This window comes from Monomorium pharaonis, chromosome 9 (genome assembly GCF_013373865.1).
Source record: "Monomorium pharaonis isolate MP-MQ-018 chromosome 9, ASM1337386v2, whole genome shotgun sequence".
NCBI classification, from domain to species: domain Eukaryota; kingdom Metazoa; phylum Arthropoda; class Insecta; order Hymenoptera; family Formicidae; genus Monomorium; species Monomorium pharaonis.
In genome coordinates this window covers 1,338,427-1,359,770 of record NC_050475.1, presented here as the reverse complement: position 1 = coordinate 1,359,770, position 21,344 = coordinate 1,338,427, and the positions used below count along the sequence as shown (strand labels likewise).

Genomic DNA, 21,344 nt, shown 5'->3' with positions numbered 1-21,344 from the left:
TTTCAATCAAACGTGATAAAGTCACGATCGGATGGAACGATCAGTTAGATTCAGTTAGAAATACGTATACGAGACGTAATGTACGGAGCATCGTAATTATCTCTATGAGATTGTAATAATTCAAAGTAGTGTAATTTATATTATCTGTGCAGCGTGTGATTTTGATGTTTAACGGCATACAAATTTGCGTGATGTAACGCGAGTCATTTGACTGGTATTGTTGATGAACTTTGATCAGTGGCCAGTGAATTAAAATCGTTCTATTGGTTTAATTTCTGTCTATTGTTATCGTAAATCGGATGCTGATAATAGTGCAAAACGGATTAATAATAAAATAAAGAGTTTGTGGCTTGTACTGTTTATTCATTATCGAGAAATTAAATAATTCAACTCGTCGATGCACAATGAGTCGTGTACTGCTCCAATTTCAAATTATTATTGCCGAATGGACGTTTCTCTCTCATCGGGGATATAAAAACGAATGGCTGGATCCACAAATCGGATTTTGAGTGAAGTTTTATAAGGTAAACAAAACAGAAAATGCCAACTCGTGCAATTTTCAAGCTAACATTTATTCCATTTAATTGGGAAATATTCTGATTTTTATTTTAATCAAACATTAATGTCTTTAGCAGTATCGATATTACATCACGCACGCATCGAAGTTATAGATCCGTCTTATATATTAAAAAAAAAACCCAGCGGTTAGATTGACAAGTGAGAAATCGATATTAAATAAAAGTTTTCGTGGATGGATGTTTGAAAAACTGCGGTGATGTTTCCGTGATTGAAATTTAAACGTGTGTGGAGAAAATATATGGAGACAAATGGTTATTGTACGTAGGTAAAAAATAACTAGTTTTTTTTTCACAGAGCTACGGTGCTTGTTTGTTTCCGATGCAATTAGTCGTGCTAAATCCAATTATCAATTTACCTCAATCAAGCGCGAAGCGACATCAACGCTTCGATCGACCGAGAATATCTATTTAGCTGATTTTCATTGAAATTTGTGCTCAAATTAAAAAAATTTCTAAAGCTCGTTCTATCGAGAGAAAATTCGTTCACTCGTGGGAAAATTCGTTCATTTATAACATAAGTACTAATTATGCAACGGAATATATGTAGACATTTTCTTTGAAATAACTCTGCATTAATATCACATCTTTTAAAACGTAATAACGAGATATGCATATAAATAAACGTGGAATTTTTGCCGAGTATCTTTTTTGCATTACATAAATGACGTGCTTTAATACGCGAAACCTACATGAGTTTCGAACAGATCTGTTTTTTTTTGCAAAAAATCGTTATATCAGATTTTAAAATTAAAAATAAACCATCTCAGCCTGTTTAAAAATTACTACTAGACATAGAGTAAAATAGACGTTCGTAAAATGTCAGCGGTCGCAAAAATTTATCACGTGGCATCGCGATGATAAATTGCAGCGTGTAACTGATAACGCAGTGTTATTAAATTATGGAGCGCGATATAAGTGATGCATTAAACCACGCGCTACTCCACCGAATCTCTATAGATAGATTTTTACAAAAGTTCAACGAAACTTGCGAGTTCTTTTTTTACTCTATAAAATTACTCTATAAAATATATGCAATTATAATATATAGAAATGTACAGACCATAAATACAGATTTAACGGTAAAAGTGTCGGTTTCTTGATACGAAATTTTGATGACGATAATGTGATCGATCGAGGGGGATGTTTTGATAAAATTCCCGACATTTTGAATTCGATAATCGCCGATGGTTCATTCGTGCACGCCTCTACGTTTATTTTCTCGATTTCGTAATATGTTATTCGTTATAGCTGACAAATCAAGCTTGCGTCAGTGAATATTTAATATAGAATCTAATGTCTATACCATGTGCACGCGACACACATCAGACCTTTTACACAGGACAGTACAACAGTCAATATACACGCGATGCAGCTTCAAGCGACACACGAAACTGCAGCAATCTCTTCGTGGTAAATGCGTCATATGCCGAGCTAGAACAATAGCAAACTTGATGACTATACACGGGGAAGATTTTGCCGTATTAATTTCATGAAAGATAGATTTCCTAGCTTGTACAACATTTTATCGTAAAACTGATATACAATAACGATATTATTTGAATTTATTATTATAGAAATTAAACGCATGTTATAAATAGTTACATAAGTATTTTAAATTATGTTGGGATATAAAAACCCTACAATGTAGTCTAATAATAATACTTGTGTATGCTATAATTATTTTTATTTTATCTGAAAAATTACTGCACTGTGATATTGTAACTTTTGTTAAAATTATAATCATATAATTAACTGCACAACTTATATAAAAGTAACTGCCTTTAGATAAAATTTTATACCCATTTTAGTGGAATTTGTTTTATTTTAAACTGTATATTAAAATATGTGAATAATTATGATAATTTTTTTGTAAAATGTAAAATTTGCATATCTTTGAATAAAAATATCGCAATTTTTATCATAATTTTCATAATGTATTTTAAAATAATAAAAATTTCTTCTCTATCGCGATATTTTCTTTCTGTATAGAATGACATATTGTTTTTAATAAACTTCGACATATTAATTTATCTGGAATTTACTAATAAATAAGAAGTTTTATTGGCATTCTTTATGTAATTATTAAAGATTTTGTAAGAAGTTAGCTATAACATGCTATAACAAACTATATAATTTAATCTAAACAATTTTACTTCTTGAAATAAAGTAGATAATAACATTTCAACGTTGTTTAATTCAGTATACACAAAAGCGCCAGCAAAATGCATGTACACGTTGAAATCCATATGAAACACTTTATACATTTCTACGTAGCGTCATTAATGTTCGTATGAATAACAATAACTAAATGCGTTCGTGCATAAAACGAAAGTTCGATATCCAACAGATCGATACAATTCGCACCTAATAATAATAAAATTGTCGCGCTTGCTTGTTAACAATTATGCGTAATGAATATTCGTGAATTATTTCGCGAGCAGATTTATCATTTTCGAGTAATCTCGACACATTTGACGGCATTAATTCGACATTAAATCGCGATATTATAGCAGGATCGTGTTAAAATGACGAAAACTGTGAATTGTTCTCAGCTAAGCTGTATTAAGATGCAAAAATGCATCAATTTTTGCATCTTAATACAGCTTAGCTGAGAACAATTCACAATTTTCGTTTTAATAAGTAATTTTAAACCTTGCGAAAGATCTGTGTCACGTATTTTAGCTGCAAGTATAAAGATTGTGTTTGTCGTTGTGCAAATGATTCAGAATCCTTGTTTGAAGATGAGATTCACGGCACGGTCATTTCCCATGGAATTCCAAATGAAGCACTAGCATATTTTGTAATGAAAAACCATCGGTGCAGTCAGCAGCAACGACTGTATAATGCGGGCATAACGATAGCAGCGTAAGAAGCATTGGCGACGAACTTGGCGAGGAAGAAAGTGCATTATCCTCTCATCTCTTCTTTCGAGAAATCTTCCTTAGCTCCTTACTTTCCTAGCATCTCTTGTATATCCCCCGGGAATGAGCATCGTCCACTTTGGTTTCATAGAATAAGTTCTATTCCGAAAGAGATCTTTTTTCGTTAAAAGGATCCAATTTATCGCATATTCCAACATAATATTTTATGTTGAAAAATACGTATATCCACGATACAGAAACTATTTTCCAAATCAATAACACTTTTATTACTTTAATCGTATATGAAATTTCTATTGTAATCATATAAGAATATGTCAATTAGAACATAAGAAACATTATGAACTAAGTTTTTTTTTTAACGATCTACAATTCGGGGTAGAAGAGATATATATTTATAATTGTGTGTATGTGTACTTAAAGATTTAATATATACTTCACAGATGTGTATTTTAATTCGTTGAATATTTTTTTGTACATTTATACATATACAAAATATATGCTATATAAAATTATAAATAGAATTTTCCATTGAAATTTAATGCGAGTTAGACTTTATCTAAATTGGGTATTTATACATAATACATAATATTCATAGCATTCTATTAAAATTAAATTTTTAAATTTAATAGTTACATTCTCCCTTTAAAACGTGTGCTGTAGTATAGATTACATTCTCACGAATATTTAAAGTACTTTTCAAATACTGTTTTAAAATATTTAATGTATATCATTTTCTCTATATCAATTGATCTGAATGCAATAGAAATATATCAATGTCACTGCGCAGAGCTGAAATTTTTATGAAGCTGTTTCTGTAAGAACTTTGAGAAACATAATTTTTTAGAAAATTATAAAATTATAGAACGAATCAAACTTAAAAATTTTTTAAACTGCTATCTCAAACAGACATAAAGTATTGCTTTGAATAATCATGCTAATTTTTTTGCAACAATGGTACCTTTATATTTCTATAATTTATGTATCTCCTCATTTTTTAAATTATTTAAAAGTAACTAGCGGTATACGTATAATTATGTACATTATATATATTGAAATCCTATATGTTGCAAAGCGCCAAGAGAGCAAATGAAATATCGAAATTTCTGCACGGTACGAGTTCTGCAAAAACACGAGTAATTCAAATACAATATACGGAACTCATTCTCACATTTCCACTAAAAATTATTAGATATCCTCTTCTGCTGGCACGTGGCATTAAAAATAATCGCATGTTTTTTTTCTATTTTTGTAACGATTAAAACTGGGATTTTATTATCAAATTAACGTAATTAAATTTATATTAAATTACTTTCTCGGAATTCGAATTTGTGCGTGTAATTTTGTTACTTATTGTGTGTGTGTGTGTGTATTAAGTAACGATTTAGTTGATTGCATATATACTATATTACATGCTATTGGCAATGAAGACCATAGTGAGAATTTTTTTATCTCGTTCGTAGAATGCAGTTCGTATTTGCCTGCACGTGTGCCGCGATTGCGTGTAATATTCTCGCTGAGAATGCAATTTATGATTATGAACCTCGTTGCATTGCAGTTACGATGTTAATTGCACTCCCACTGCTGTTACACGCACATTATCCTCTGCTTTGTACGATGCACTTCGAGAACTGTGCTTCTTATTAAAAATTTTGTAACTGGGTCGAAAACTGTCGTAAATGGGTACAGCTGTCGCTGCTTTTCGAAGAGTTCGTCCTGCAAATCGTTTTCAAACTTACGTCTCTTTCTTTATCAAATGAATGTGGAGACATACTTTCCTTGACGGAGACTTCTACGATTACTTGGTGAATAAAATTTTTCAATATTACGCAATTTTAAAATAGTAGTATTTTTATCAGACCTGCTTTAAACATGTTTGAAAACATATCGTGAGTTCTCATATATAGAGCTTTTTATCTCTTTTATTTTCATTTCATCTATCGATGTCTCGGAAGAAATAGCTCTATCATTCTTCATACGCGCAGAAATAACGACCTGCTTCTCAGAGCCGTGGGGAACGATTGCTGAAATTTACATATCTGGCCTGAAAATTCTCCAGAGAATCTGAAACTTGTGAATTGTGGAGTGTCTCGGGTTTCAAAGACCATTAAAGTGACAAAGAATGTCTGTCTATAGAATTTAATTAATTCTTTAAATTACTCGGTTTTAGGTCATTCTCAGGTCTCCTAATTGCGTCAATTTTTATTTATTTATTTAAATTGATCAATAACCAGTTGAACGGTTTACAGAGTACATTTCGCTTAAATATAAAATTTAATAAATAAAACGGAATCTGTTGATATTTTTTCGATGCAATTCATAAATAGTCAACTAAGTGAATAAACGTTCCAATGATTATTAATTGCTGTAAATCAAAATTTATCAATTATTCATCCAAATCCATCTGTTCGTTGTAATCATGCCTCACCTATTGCGGTAGTTTTCAATTACATCAAATAATTAACAAGCTCCATCAATTCTCCAAATGATCGCCCCTGCAAATGCAGGAAATTAATTCAGCCATCGCTTTAAACAGATTTCACTGCAATGCTAAACGAATTACTTCATCTTGCTACGGCAGACACGGTATATTACGCATCTAATATCTACCGCGCTTTAGCTATTTGTTCTTGAAAATCACGTGTGATTCCATTACGACATTCCATCTCTGCGCGAATTGTCGGAAGGTAGAGTCAACCCCTCGGATTCGCACATTCCTCTGCTGCTTCTCACCTCGTCGAACGCGCTCATATATGACTTTTTAATGCACCTCCACAAAACATGCGCGTCCTCGCGCACTTTCAATTTCCTGACAGTGCCATATATATATCTCAATGTCAGTTGGAAATGGATTCCGCGGGGAGTGCATCCGTTCCGCATCACCGCATACGCTGCGTTTACGTGGTATACCGCGGCGTCATATTTTCCGTCTAATATCGCACAGACGTGCAACGTGCACCTATATGTACAGTTACGTCTCATTGACGACAGACAATACGTTCCACCCCGATCGATTATACGCTTTGATGAACGATTCTCGAGACGCCATCGAAACGCGAGTGCACAGGAAGCGTTTCTCCGAACTGACATTGGCGTTCTCACAAATCATAGATGTTAATCGCATTATAATCAAGATATATTACACGTGTGTTATAAACGCACACACCAAACTTCAATGATCTTCTATGAAATTCATGTTATACGTAAAATATAAAATTTTAATTAATTTAATTTTCGATAATTTAATCGAGTTATCGTTGAAAACACATCGTTAATAGAAAATTACGGAATATTATTTTATGGTGTGAAACATAAAATCAATGTTTCATAACATTATTTACATTTTTTCTATATATCACGTGCGGCGCAGTAATCGATCGCATACATAATTGCAGATTGTCATATATTGCATACACTATAATAATGTGTATACATTTCAATAAAAAATTCAAATTTACACAATATATTTATATTAAGATGCTCGAGCTATTGTTTAGTTTTGATGACAACATCGATGTGTTTAATTTATTTCTTCAGCTAATCAAATTATAGATATTTCGGGAAAAAATAAAAATGCATTATTGACAAAGAGAAAGTTGACTAACAATAAGTGTAAAAAATTGTCAATTTTTGCTACCGGAAAGATATTTTTAAAAACATTTCAGAGAAATATATTTAATAAATAATAAAGGAACATAGAGTTTAATATCCGATACTTTTTTCGCACAAACTTTCAATTTGCCATTCGAAAGTCTCGTATATGCAAGACAGATGATAGAATTGCCCGAAAACGGGATCAAAACGGCGCAACGCATTTAACCAATGCGGGCTACGTCCAGACAGCGCTGTCGACTACTGCCGTTACGTTTTACGGATCGATGAATTTTTCATTAATACACGCTCATTGGCGGATTTTACTCAAAATTTTATTTCCCCCGGGATGAAGCTCTTCATCGGCAGTAAAAGTACGCGTAGGCGCTGAGAAACCGAAACCGAACTGTAATGACGAGATCTATACATAACGTCATAAAAGAACGTCAATGCGCATTATGCAATGTAGAGGGAGATCCCTCGAATCGCGGTTTATCATATATTTCCAGCTAACCGCTTATCTGTATCCGTGTATTACGAGGTCACAATGAAACACGTATTATCATAATCATGAAAGATTCGTATTGCGGACTGACGAGCATATTACGAGACATCTTAAGCATGAACAGCATTATCCGCTTATTTTTCATGAAACATAATAACGATCACGATATCAGAGTTCCGCGAATGTATTTTCCATTTAAGCGGTAGACGAAATAAAAGTGTTTCATGGCTTACCTCGTTACGATTCGTTTCATGCGAACAAAACTCGAGGCATTGTTATCACATCCTCCCAGAATAGAAATTAAATTCTCGCGGAACAATCGCTAAATTTCCTGAGAAAGTTTCGCCCCGTGATTTCTAATGAACTTTTCGACATTTTTCACTTTTTCATTGCGCCTTATCATTAACAAACTAAAAATGTATAGTAATTTTACATGCTAAATTAAGTACTTTTAGAAAACATAATATTACATTTTACTAAGTTAAGACCAAAAAGGAAAAGTATAAATGTTTTAAATTTAATGCACAAATTTTTGCCTTTAGATTATTGTAAATTTTAATGTTATCGAAGAACATTTTTCTTAATGTATGGAAAAATGTATCCGGATATTTGAATTCTATGCCAAATAGATAGTTTTTTCGATAAGTTGAAAACGGAGCTCAAATTCAAAGAAGCATTCGGCACGTGCATAATCTAAACCACCTCTCGAATAGCCATATACCGTAACGAGATCAGCTGCGGAAAGTCGGATTTCCGGCGACTTCACGCTACGTGATAAACAGCGTAACCTTTCGCTGAGGTAATCGCAACGATTTCCGTCAAATCGTTTTTTTCGCGCGCTACAGTTATCCTTGCCAAAAGACCAACGGGCATGGAATACCAGACCAATCTGGTCTCGCATAAAAATGCAAATGATCACGTCTCTCTTATCCGTATATGGCTAATAAATGCGGCATGTCATCATCGGACCTAATGGTTAAAAAAAAAAGGAAAGAAAAAGTAAAAATAGCTCTCGCAGAACGAAATTTAATGGAATCTCGCGCGCGCTTAATGACATTTTTATGCGCAACAAAAGGACGATGTATCTTTGACATCACGCCAAAATTGTCGAGAAATTCTGCCGTGCAGTGCGACATGTCGATAATTTTATCGTTTAATCTCAGATTGCACTGAGAAATTCTCTATTGATAGCGGGCGCAGAAGCGTTGTCTAACCGGCTGTTTAATTACGTAGATAAGTACAGTCGCGGAAAAGGGATACTTGCGTGTGTACGATCCTGTGATCGAACGTGATGAGCATTCAGCGTGCTCGATTTACCGTAACAATCCCGAAATTTTCGCCGTGAATGTATTAACGCGCGCGAAATAGTTATTCAACGATAAATGCGGGCGAACAAAATTATTTAATGATAATTACCATAATTCTTGATAATTAGTATAATTATCAGTACAGATACATGTCAAAGATACATCTCATTCACCACATCGACAATAACACAGTTGTTATTTTAATGTAAATGTGACATATTTATTTATTATCTGCATATATAGAAACGTTACTTAACGTAGCTTCTCATATAAAAGTTTGTCATATAATATGCATCATATTAATAAATCGTACCAAAGAAATTTAACGAGGCAGAACTCAGTACCTATTAGACATAATTTCATCGCTCTAATTAAGCGTTGACGTCAACCTGGGCAAGTATCGAGATAATACAAATAAAATTAGAACAAAAAAGTTACCTCATGTGACCTCATATGCTTTGCCAAAATCCACATTATTCTCACGTGCCGTATAATCTATTTTCATTTTCTTCTATATCACACGAGACAGTTGAAATTAACCGAAAGAAACTTGAAATTACTACTAATTTGCACTTTGATAAAGTGCAACTGATTATGTAGTTCAACAGTTTAAATTGGAATAAAGTTATTAACGTTAATTAACTAATGTTAACAACTTTATCCTAGTTTAATAGCTGTTTAATAACCGTTTTAAATAATATAGTTTAATAACTCAATTAAAACACAGGTTAACAATTTGAATTAAATGAGCCACTATCAGAAAATTGGACGTTGAGATTTTTTGTAATAGAAGCCATTCATATTTACGATATAGACTATCCATCGTGTCTGGTTTAATCAGACAAGGCAGACAAGTTGGCTCGTGTGAGGCAGTCGTCAGTGCCAAAAGACTAAGCAATCTCTCTCTTTCTCTCTCTCTCTCTGTCTCTTTCTCCGGAGCCACGCAATGTGATCACCGGTTGCTGGAGGGGTGGGGGGGCTCAGACACGGCAGCTGTTTGCTCGTCGTGGAACGGATCAGGGGGTCGTGCTGGCATGTGTAACCCGCCAGTAATGCCGCATCGCTGGCGTTTGCAGCTCGCGCGAGCAACGCAGCGCGGGACTCTGACATGTCGTTACGATTTTTGCCATTTTTCCAAGGTCGCAGTCGTGCGAGAAAAAGATAATTGTCAAGTGAAATCGTGAAAGTGCCGCGTGTCGGGCCGTGGGACGCTGGAAAAATCGGCCCCTCCGAGAGCGCTTCAAGCCGGTAGGTTCGGAGCACAGCAACGGGCGTGCTTTAATACAGCAGCAACGGTTGGAAAAAGTGCGCGCGCACACTGACGCGCTTTCGGAGCAGCCTGTGGACCAGTCCGTCGGTAAATCTCCAAAAATCGATCTCGGCCCTGTACACGACATCTCGTCACGTGTGTTGAACGTTTACAGTTCGATCGTGTGTGATTGGGAATGAATTGGATCGCCACTTTGTTCTCCTAAGTAAATGGCCGGCGACAATATTCAAACGGCAAACTGCGAACAGACGGTGAATGATGATATTCGAGTGATATTATATAGTGAAAGAATTTCCAAAATGATAAATCCGTAACGAGAGTTCATCAGTGATCAAGAATTTCCAAATGACGAGTCGATAACGAAGACTACGTAGTGATTACAAATTTTTATTAGTGATTAATAGCGATTTTTTTTTATTACGTGAAGCATATCGTTTATCGATATATGTACATATATAAAATATCCAAGTTATGGATATTTATACGGAAGCAATGAATCGTCATAGCGAGGTCTACGACAATTGGACGAAAATCGTGAGGACTCTAACGAATGCATCCAAGTGGCGTCCAAGAGACGACGCTATCCTCGCCTACTCGCGTGGAAATATCACTCTCGACGTCGCGCTTAGAAACGGGTCCAGCCACATGGAATTCGCTCTGTGATAGTCAGGTAGCCCGCATGCCAACGCGTTTGCTTGTCTACGCGGCAACTTTTCTTTTCGGAAAGCACGACGAGGGGTGTACATGTGTGTCCCTTTCTCAGTGGGACTTTAATCTCTCGAGCGACTTATTCACTCTCGGCGATGGTATTCGAACGGTGAACGTACGCATGTACGTCCTTGCGAGGCTGGTCTCGCAGTCGCACAAAGACATTGCATAACCATAAACGACATGTTGTGTACGATACTGTTCGCGGGAATTTCGGGGATTCCAACGACATTGGATTACAACACTACGCTCCTATGATTTCCTTACATAACGTTTACACACTTTTACAGATTTTTCGCACATTTCTTAAAAAGTGAACGTGTTTCCAGTGTATAACGCTGCTTCCAAAAGCTTTCATATATAAAACAATACAGATCTTTATCACTGTAAATTTAAATAATAAAAAATGACATAGTATTGTTTCTCATGATAGTTTTCTTTGTTTCTCATCTCTAAATCTGAAAGATTTAGATTATACTTTATACTAAAAATTAAAAAAACATAAAAAAAACTTGCTCTCAAAAAGATGGAACTCACACAAATACAATCGAGGAAAACCTAAAAATCACCATTTGCTCTCTAAAATCCTAATACAATATAAAAATGGTTGGTCTTAATGGTAACTCGGTTAGTAATTATACATCTTTTAATGTAAGGACGCGGCATCAAGGAACCATGACTCTTTATTACAGGAAGTAGATTGTCGTCTATCAGGACAGGGGCCGATAACGAGGACAACGCTCTGAAGGGGTAAACAACCGTCCGTAACAAAGTAGGAAAATGAGTTAGGACTTCGTCGCGAATCGTTCTGCTTTTAAGAGGGACTCGGTGTCTTCTATAAAAAGATCGATTTAGAATAATCGATTTAGAATAATCGTGTGACTTATGCCGAAGTACGAAAGAAGACGAATGGGAACAGAGGAAAACAGAAAAAAAGAAGCATTGTCAGAATGATTAATGCTATGATCACCAAAGGAAGAAATCGCGTCTAGGATGCGATGTTTCTTTTTCTCTCTCCTTATCCTACGGTTTTTTTTTTTCGAATTATTTTCATTCGCGCTTCTTCGATTTGAAAATATGTTGGAGAATCAAAAAATTTGCTCCCTCGGATCGAAACCATCTGATGATTTATTTAGTTCCAGACCAGTAATTTCCTCGTTAATTTCTAATGAGCTCCAATCTGGACTGCCAGAGCGGCCAATTTTTGCCCCTTCCAATCGATTCGAGCACGCTTGAGCGTTCACGCTTTCGCGAGAAACAGGCTGGCACGATCCATGAAAGGATATTTTAGTCGATCATCACTCTGTGAATAACACGGTAATAAATTTTCAGTCTGAGAAAGCTAAGCTCGATACGAGGAGCAGGATATTAAAATCTGAAGTAAAACGCTCGAAAATTAATGAGTTCATTCGACACAAACAAAATTAAATACGTCTCGACATAAACGTGATTCTTTATTTCTATCTCTGATATAAGCATTTCTTTTTTCCGATATAGATATCGGCACTAAACATCAATCTTCTGTTCAAACAAAAGTTATTCGAGGTGTGAAAATCTGAAATTTGTGCTTAATTTTTTCTTATGCATTCGTTGCTGGGAAACAATCGATGATTTTGCTCATGTTCTTCATGATAGTTAATAGGTCGCCAGCGATCTTGTCATTGATCTTGGAGCACTTACATTCGCTATCATTAAGATCTTAACAACTAACGGACGACAGCAATAAATTTGATTGGTCCAGTAAATTGTCCGAGGAGGAAGAAGCCATGTTCCGTCCACTTCTTCGTAATAGCCAATTGTCGCGCGGCGGAATCGAGCGAGTACGTGGCCCTAAGTAAACAATAAAATCATTTCAGAGACTACAGTCACGTAGCAGTCTACGTTTCATCGCAACACTCGTGTTAATCCTCTTTCATTGCTAACCGCTCTTCCGTTTCTCTTTGACGCTTCATGTAAATATTTATTCGATTCATCATAAAAGAAACAAGCTGGCGAAATATTCTGTCAGTCAGAGCGAAAACTCAACACTCGAGAATTAATTCGCAGACTAATCGCATTAAGATAATCAACGTTTTAGCTAGGAGAATAATCAAAATCAGGATTTCGGAATAATCTCTAAAACTTACGTATATAATATATCGTAATATACATAATCCCCTCCCTCGTCGTGCAGCCCGAGAGGAAAATATGCTGTTACGTTAGAAACAGATAAAATGCAAATAAGATGAACTAAATGACGGTATCAATGATTTTTTTTGCAGCTTTATTTCCTGCCAAAGAATTGCTTTATGGATGAAAAATCGCACATTTTTAAGCTTTATCCTACCAAAGAGAAGCAGTAACGTGCCTTATTGTCCGCAGTAATAATACATGTTACCAGTAATTTATAAAACGAGCAATATGCGAAAAGCGATCTCATCGCATTGAGAACATTCAGGCGTATCGCAACTCTCAAAAGGATCGCATATCTCGATAGGACATGTTATATTAAGCGAAATATATTGAGCGATCCTCAGATGAAATTTCGCAAATCCGTCTCATCTAGCCCGAAGATGGAACTACTCTCAAGACGTTCCTCTGACGGCAGGATGTCGACCTTGAAGAGATCGAGATCCTTCCGAGCGTCTGTGAAACTGATGTCAAAGATACGCGATCGTGCCAATCTGCGATTGACCGCTGGCTTCGATCTCTCGTCCGTCTCGAAAGATCTCATCGTCAAGAAAGGCTGCAACCTCCCTGTTGTTGAAGAACCTCAGAACGGTGAAAGATCCTCGAACCTACGAAAAGATTTCGAGGAGGTTGCGAATTCTTGCGTCAAGAACAAAATCAGTGACGAGGCAGCATCCCCGAGTCCTCGGAAGATCTCGGTGTCAAATCTCGATGCCGACCCGCGAGAAATTACAAAAGATCTGAAGAGTAAGCTCTCTCTGACCGACAGACTAATGGGCAAGGGCCGCAAGGACGTAGTGGAGAGACCCTCGACGAAAGACGAAGGTGTGAAATCACCGAAGGTCAGTCACATTTTTCGCAGGAGACGCAGCACGGAGAGTTCGCAGGAAAATACTCGAAAGAAGGATTGTAGCGACAAGCATGCGTCCTGCGAGACAGACACGGGTCGATCGAATAAACATGTATCTTATGAGAACCCTACATTTGTGTTAGACAATTCCTTGGACTCCTCCGTCTCGAGCTTCCTCTTTGAAGTCGAAGAGAAAGAGGAGGAGGAGGAGGAGGAGGAGGAGGAGGAGGAGGAAGAGGAGGAGAAGACGAAACAACGACAGGAACAAGATGGCGAAAATGAGCGCGCTGTGTCAACTAAGCGCGATGTCTTGACTGTCGTCGTGGATTCTCACAAAGCCACAACTAACCGGCTCCTATATCGTAAAACAAACTACGAGCCAGGTAAGAGCGAGGACGAAGAATACCTCGAGAAGGAAGAGTCGCAAAACGCATTTCGTCCCCGATGCGAGACTGATCCTTTAAGACGTCCTTGCGAAGTGAGGAAAAACGAGGATTCGCAAGCGAACATGATAAACGGAAATCGAAGAACGACTGAATCTTTCGGCGAATTTGATCGACCAAGAATTAAATTTTATTGCAAGATGCACGAGACCGAAAGAAAAAATGCAACAATCTGCCTGCAGAATCAGAAAATGTACGACAACATCAAGACGTGTCCTTCAAAATCTTGTAAAATCAGAACAGTCGATAATATTGCCAACTTTTGGTCAAGTAAACGTGGTAACAGTTTTCGAAATAAAATGGCAACCAGTAGGAAAAAAGATGCGAAGGACACGAGGGATTACGAGCGGCTTGGTCAGGAGCGAATTTTCATGTCAACATCATCGGGATTAAGTACGCTGGATCAATAAGTTTTCTAATTAATCACGCGTCGCGTCAGGTGCAATTAAGCACCTCCTAGGAAGTTAGTTTAAGTTATCGCGGCAAATTATCGATCTAGCTTTTTTTTTAAATGCCACTGAAAGAAAGAAATCTATAAGATTTTATCTGATAAAAAATAACGCTTTTAACGCTTTTACATGTTTTTACACTAAACAAATGAATAATTACCGTGGAAAGATGTAAAAAGAAAGTATGTTTATCATAAAACTGTGAATGGTGAAGCATTAACACCGTAGAACATTACTGACACGTGGGAAAATTTCTAGTCGTCGTGAAAGTAGCTCGAATAAAACATATGAGCCAATTGTAATATAATGAGCAAGATAATTTAACGAAGAATTAATGCAGACAAGTCTTTCTCTTTTTCTCATTTCGTTTCTCAAATCGTTGTTTTTTCTATGCCAAATATCTAAGACTTCGTTACTTGTTGTATATTTACTTAAAAATTTTATCAATTAAAATATAAATAATATTGTTGCAACGCCTAATGAAATATGTGTACATTGTTATAAAAGACATATATTTCTTCGATGTGAAAATCGCGAAATTAATAAATTATAAAAAAATATTTTTTAAATATGCTTTAATTTCCTCTTGATTCCCTCAAATTTCTTTTGTTTACGTATTTACCGCTTATTTATCTGATTTTGCATTGTTTCATTTATTTATTTTTTTATTTATTTTTGCTCTATTTCTCCTTATCCGCACAGAGTTCCACTCGTTGCAAGGGATGGAGTTCCTGGAAGGTTTCGGCAAGAAGAAACAACAATCCAACCAGCAACTAAATAATTTATCATCGATACATATCAATCCTCTCTCGGCCCAATCCCTCAACATACACCTGCATGGTATTTTATTTTTATCAGTTTTTCTATTTTAAACGCTTCTCTTTCGTTAAATTTATTTATATAGCGTAACAAATTTAGAGGCAATTAGGAATAACTTACATGTTATTATCGTTTTATTTTTAGCTTTATTTGCGGCTGTGGAACATGGTCACTTGGATAAAGCGAGGACTATTTTGGAGTCTACTGATGTGGACATAAATAGGTGAGTACCTATCTATATCATTAGATATATACGCAGTCAAAGAATTATTAAGCTCATTCATTTAGCGGCAAAAAGGGATAAGAAACCGATTAATGAAGCGATACGATTTTATCTAGCAGCCAGATATTTCGTTATATCTATAATTGGACAATCTAGATACGGATAAATCATTGAATGCAAAAATGGTTCGATATTAATTTTTTTAAACTCGCGAGCCCCCTAGCGACTTTTGATTCACAATACTCAAAGGATTCTGCCGTTCTTGCTTTCTCTCGAAAGAGCCCACGCGTGACCTAGAAGAACTTGATTCACTTGAAATACACATTACTTCGAGGGGCTTTAATCTAATATACGAGCTGAAACTTTCGAGGCGCACCTCTACAGAAGCAGTCAATCGCGCTATTAGGAATTGTCTGACCAGCATAGAACTAACATCTTGATTCGATTCGACGTGAATCTTGGGGGATCTCAAAAGAAATTTGGGTCACTATGTATTTTGTGTTCAGAGGTTATCACGTGGAAAAAATAATCGTCCAAACTTTAAGTTTTGATGTTCTTCCTTTGTATCCGAGGACAGAAATGGAGAAGGTTATATCGCATGAATAAAATAAAAATTTCTTCTTGCTCCAGTTGTTCTTCACAACCTGTATAATTATTTTTCAACCGTATCTGAAAGCTGCGAGCGTTGTTAGCAATTTTTATACTGGATTAATTTGGTTTTCAGCTAGAGCGTGTTAAATTATGTTGCGCCATTCTTCGTGAACGTTAAACCTATTACGAATTTCGGTGAATAGTAGCAACATCTCTCACCGGCGAGTGAGGGATGTTTCGTTGCGCTGTAACACCGCTAGAAGTTTTTCATAGTTGGCCGCGCATGGTAATTGGAGAAAATAGCTGTTTGCTTCTATTTCCGAGTAATCGTCGACCATTTGTCGCCCGACGACAGAATATATTATATTCTAATATAGCTTTTGGTCTTTTTCATCAGTTATGACAATTAAAGCGTTCGATAAATGGCTGTCGATAAATAAATTCGAAATAACAAAGCTTTCGATGCCAATTTGAACAATCGATTTAACATATCGTAAACAAACAAATCTGATTGATTTAACTGAAAGAAATTGATAAAATTGCCATAGATACTTTAATTTTCATCAGCTGAAAATTATTGATATGAACGAATAAATTTAATCAACGATGTTGGTTAAAAAATTGACGTTAATGGTTGTGTTTTAACGTATAATAGGTTTTAATATTTTGCAATTGCTTTTATTTTGTGTAACATTTTAAACAATGGCTCATGTTAGAGATAAAAAACTTCAAAAATTATCAATTGCTTTCTTTTCCAACATATATAACATATCTTTATTGTAAAATATCTAACATTTGAAAACAGGAAGATCCGTGTATATAATTGAAATAATTCGTAGGCAGCGAAAAAGTTACAAGTTGCTTATTCCGCATGGTAGCTGTAACAAAACGCAATTCAAATTCCCGTTGCAAACGAAAAGTCGATAGATGACGTAAAACTGGGAAATTCATTTAGCCATCATTTATCCCGGACTATTTTATATCGTTAACGTTTATTTGATGTCTCCCCCTTTTACGCATCAAAGTAGTACGAGGTGAAGTAAGCGAAAGTAATTAAATGTTTCAGAGTGAATCTCATTAATCCCACGATTTTCCGCTTGGATGAAACAAAATTTTTCCGTTCTAACGAAGGGAATGAAGTGACAAGTCGTAAAACGAGATACACTGAGATTGGAAAATATAAGCGGGATGACCGATAGCACCGATTCATAATTCAAGAAGGAAGATACATTTTTTACTTTTTTTTATCGACCTCCTAATACTATGTAAATAGTATTAGGAGGTCGATAGTTATTTTATTTTCAAGTTTTTTTAACGGAAATTCCGTCTTAACTTGTAGATAGAGTCAATGGCTAAAACTTTTCGATTTTATTTTTATACAACGCCGGATAAAGCAGGTGTGAAATAAAAGACAATGGACATGTTTAATGTCGCGTACAACGACATGTAAAGTTCCGCCGTGCTTTGATATAACGTCAAAAAAAGAGAGAGAAAAGTTTGGCAAAAGAAAAAACTGTGAAACATCTCGCTATATTTTCATTTTATTCTTTTACGAAAGGATCTAAAAGTAAACTTTACTACTAGCCCATGTTATTTGCAATCTCGTTGTTTACAGCGTTAACAGCGACGGCTTGTCACCGCTGGACGTTGCTGTGCTTAGCAACAACAGGCCGTTGGCAAAAATGCTGGTTGCGTTCGGCGCGCAGGAAGGGAATCAATGTAAGTACAATCGAATCCAATTACAAACTTTGCCGCATAGCGAGAACTTCGTTACGCTCGTGACGAATTTCGTTGATCCGTACCTCTTTCCACGAGATTCGCTTTTCCGCTTTCCCGCGTGAAATAATCTCTCGCCTTCCTCAACCTCTCTCTCTCTCTCTCTCTCTCTCTCTCTCTCTCTCTTCTTTCTTCTCTTTCTGCCGCGCAAAAAAATTCAAGAAAATCGGTGGTTCGCGGGAGATTCCAATTAGGATTCCGTAGTCTCTAATAAAAATGCCGTCGAGTTTTATTGCGACGAATAAATATAAAAGCGGGAACGTGAAATGCGCAAAATAAAAAACGGAAAACTCCTCGCTGAACGCGGCGCTTTTTTCCCCGCAACGTTTTTAATAATGTCCCCCTTTGTTCGGTATATCGAGCTCCGGCGTAATTACGATCGAACGTGAGCCATGTACGCTGCGGTGTGGAATTGTAAAGTCGGTGGCGGTATCTAAACATTTCTCGACGGTTGCTCTTGTACTCCGTTAAGCCGGATGGCGTATGAACTGTAAATGCGAGCGAGCGACACTCTTTCGATCAAACATTCCGCGAATAAAATAAAAACAACGCGACGAGTAGCTTTCGAGCTTTCTCATCAATTTTCGCCATGACCGCTGCAACGAGACTACGTCCAAAACATTGAGCCTAGTCGACGATAGAACTAAAATCGAAAGCAAACGTACTGGGGATTATCGGGTTGCCTTGCATCCCGTCTCTCAATTATGTTTCGTTTGGAAAAATGGGATAAAAGTTCAGGAAGATAAATTTCTCTAAATGTGCCGTCGAGCGGGACCGGAGAATCGCGCGTTATTAAGTCAGCAACTCGAGCTTCATTCGTCTTTGCGAAAGTTTCTCGCGTCTTAATTTGTCCCGTTACGCTTGTTAGCGCTTTAACAGTGGCATCGTTAGGGACAAGTTTTCGAAAATAAAATGTAGAGCGGCTAGGGCACACTTCTTTCGAATTAATTTTTGCGGAGAATTTCGCGACGGGAGATTCCTGCAAACATTTCGATAAGGACAACTTGAGATTCAACTTCGTCGATTCGCGATTTGATGCGTATGCGATATTATAAATCATTTTCTGAGCATGTCTTCCTTGTTCTGCACCACTTACTCAGCGTTGAAAAGTATCTTACATTTGTAACTACGCTGCCAATTAATCGCAATTAAAACCGTCTGCTGTAAAGATACATCGTAACAATGTTGCAGCTATCGATTGCTACGAAATACAAATATCGTAATTAGTGTAATAATCGCGCGTGGGACAACGTACCGATGATAACGACCGTCGTTCGTCAAAATATGACTTAACGCTGTTTCAGATATTTATAATTGAAATGTAAAACTTGCTTTAAACTAAAATAATACGTCTATTCATAATATTTAACTATATTCTATAACGAGTATGAATACATAATGGTGTATATAATATTCCATTGGCGCAGTCAAGTCTCCGGAATCTCTGGGTAGCCATTTGGCGTCATTGCTTTCGGAAGCGGAACACAGAGTTCAAGAGCTCGGTGGCAGTACTTCCGGTAGCGGAGGAACAACCCTATTGGAACCACCCAGCAGTCATAGGGCCAGTTTTTCCACGCAACATAACAACCTCACGGGATGTGGTGGTAACACGGAGGATAAGCAACTTGCCCTGTGGGAAAGGAGAGCCAGAGCTCTCAGAAAAATGTTACTGGGTTTCGACCAAGCGCGTGAGTTTAATAAATTTAAACTTTCTCACGTCGCGCTTGAAAATGTAATATCTATCATCTTTTTAAAAGGATAAATTTATTAACAAATGCTCTTATGTTAAGATCAATTTTTTATTTCAGGCCCACCCGACATACCTTTCTTAGTCGCGATCGATGTCACGGGAACAACATCGGTAACAGTCAGATTTCAAGAGCCAGATTCGCACGACTCTCCGATCTGCACTAAATTCAAAGTCCAATGGAGTCTGCACGATGATTTTTCAGTTATTTGCGATGAGAGGGAAGTCCTAGACATGAAGCAGAGAGAATGTCGGATCGAAGGTCTAACTCAAGGTCAGAAATATCATTTTCGCGCCGCCGCCGGAAATTTGAAAGGCTACAGCAGATTCAGAAACTCAACACCCGCACATGTTACACCTAGCAGTGAGTAACGTAAACTTATATTACTGTTGCAGCAGCAACACGATTATATTAATCGATATTTATTGTCACGTTCAAACATTCATTGTAATTAAAAAAATCTTTACTACTTAAGGTTGGAGGGATATAGACGGCAGGGTGCCCAGATTTGCGGGACGACTGGAACAGCTCAACACTCTGTTCACCGACATAAGGCGACCGGAATATACGCAAGAAACGCCGGCGGTGCAGAGGCGAAATCACAAAAAGAAAACAACGATAAAACAGCTCTTCACGGCGACGAGTAAATTCCAGAAAAATCTCAGGCGAGGAGTGTTTCTAGCGTGCCTACTCTATCACGAGGACAAGGTTCTTGTTACAAACGAGGACTTCTTACCAGTGATCGAGATCGATGAGACGTATCCCAGTTGTATCTACAACGATTTTCATTGGCTCATGAAAGTCGCCTGTACCTGGGACGACGTTAAATCCCTTCGGCAGGATATGGAAAAGAGTCATAGCAGCTCAACGAACCATTTTAGGATAAAGTTACTTCAAGCTGCTGCTCAAATGCAGGTAACGTTGTGTATCGCTTATTAAAAATACTGAAAATTTTCAATTTATTTAGCTAAATAACCCAAGTTTGATATTTCTATTTGCAGGCTGCATTGTGCATACAAGACCTTGGACAGTTATATCATAAACCTATCAGAGACATTCAAGGGACCTTAGTATTCTCTACTGTAAATTATATAAAGTCGCCGAAATTGGTTTCTGTATTAAACAGCAGGTGGTTGCCGCTCAGTAAAGTCATAAAAAAGGTCATAACGCACGAAGATAGCAACGTCGCTGATATATTGATGACTAGTATACAAGAACAAATGACATATCACCAAGTCAGCAGTATCAAACTATCCAAGGGTTTATATCTCGGTTATTTGAAAATGCAAAGTAGCGTGGATCTCATACAAGTCGTTGTTCCCACGAAATCTCCAAACGTATTGCCACATTGTAAAATTCGCGACAATCCGCACGTGTCAGCGTAAGTTTAAAATACAAAATAAGCTTATGTTACGCAATTCGATGTTACGATTGTCTG

At 36.7% G+C, this 21,344-nt stretch overlaps 1 protein-coding gene and 1 long non-coding RNA gene across 8 annotated transcripts in view; one reads left to right on the top strand and one right to left on the bottom strand.

The window, feature by feature from the left end:
• LOC105836336 overlaps positions 1 to 21,344 on the bottom strand; it is an 89,552-nt gene that overhangs the window by 42,281 nt on the left and 25,927 nt on the right. The window lies entirely within an intron of this gene.
• Positions 1 to 21,344, top strand: part of LOC105836334 — a 71,328-nt gene that overhangs the window by 46,546 nt on the left and 3,438 nt on the right. For 3 of the 6 annotated variants that reach the window (XM_036291799.1, XM_036291797.1, XM_036291798.1), the window contains 7 exons: positions 15,452 to 15,589; positions 15,713 to 15,791; positions 17,998 to 18,101; positions 19,586 to 19,846; positions 19,967 to 20,269; positions 20,382 to 20,821; positions 20,908 to 21,287. In XM_036291799.1, coding sequence (XP_036147692.1) covers positions 15,452 to 15,589; positions 15,713 to 15,791; positions 17,998 to 18,101; positions 19,586 to 19,846; positions 19,967 to 20,269; positions 20,382 to 20,821; positions 20,908 to 21,287 — 1,705 coding nt within the window. Of the gene's footprint in view, positions 1 to 4,472; positions 10,801 to 13,099; positions 14,694 to 15,451; positions 15,590 to 15,712; positions 15,792 to 17,997; positions 18,102 to 19,585; positions 19,847 to 19,966; positions 20,270 to 20,381; positions 20,822 to 20,907; positions 21,288 to 21,344 lie in introns of those variants that run through there. The other 3 variants (XR_001139054.3, XM_012680287.3, XM_012680293.3) reach the window with 3 other exon arrangements.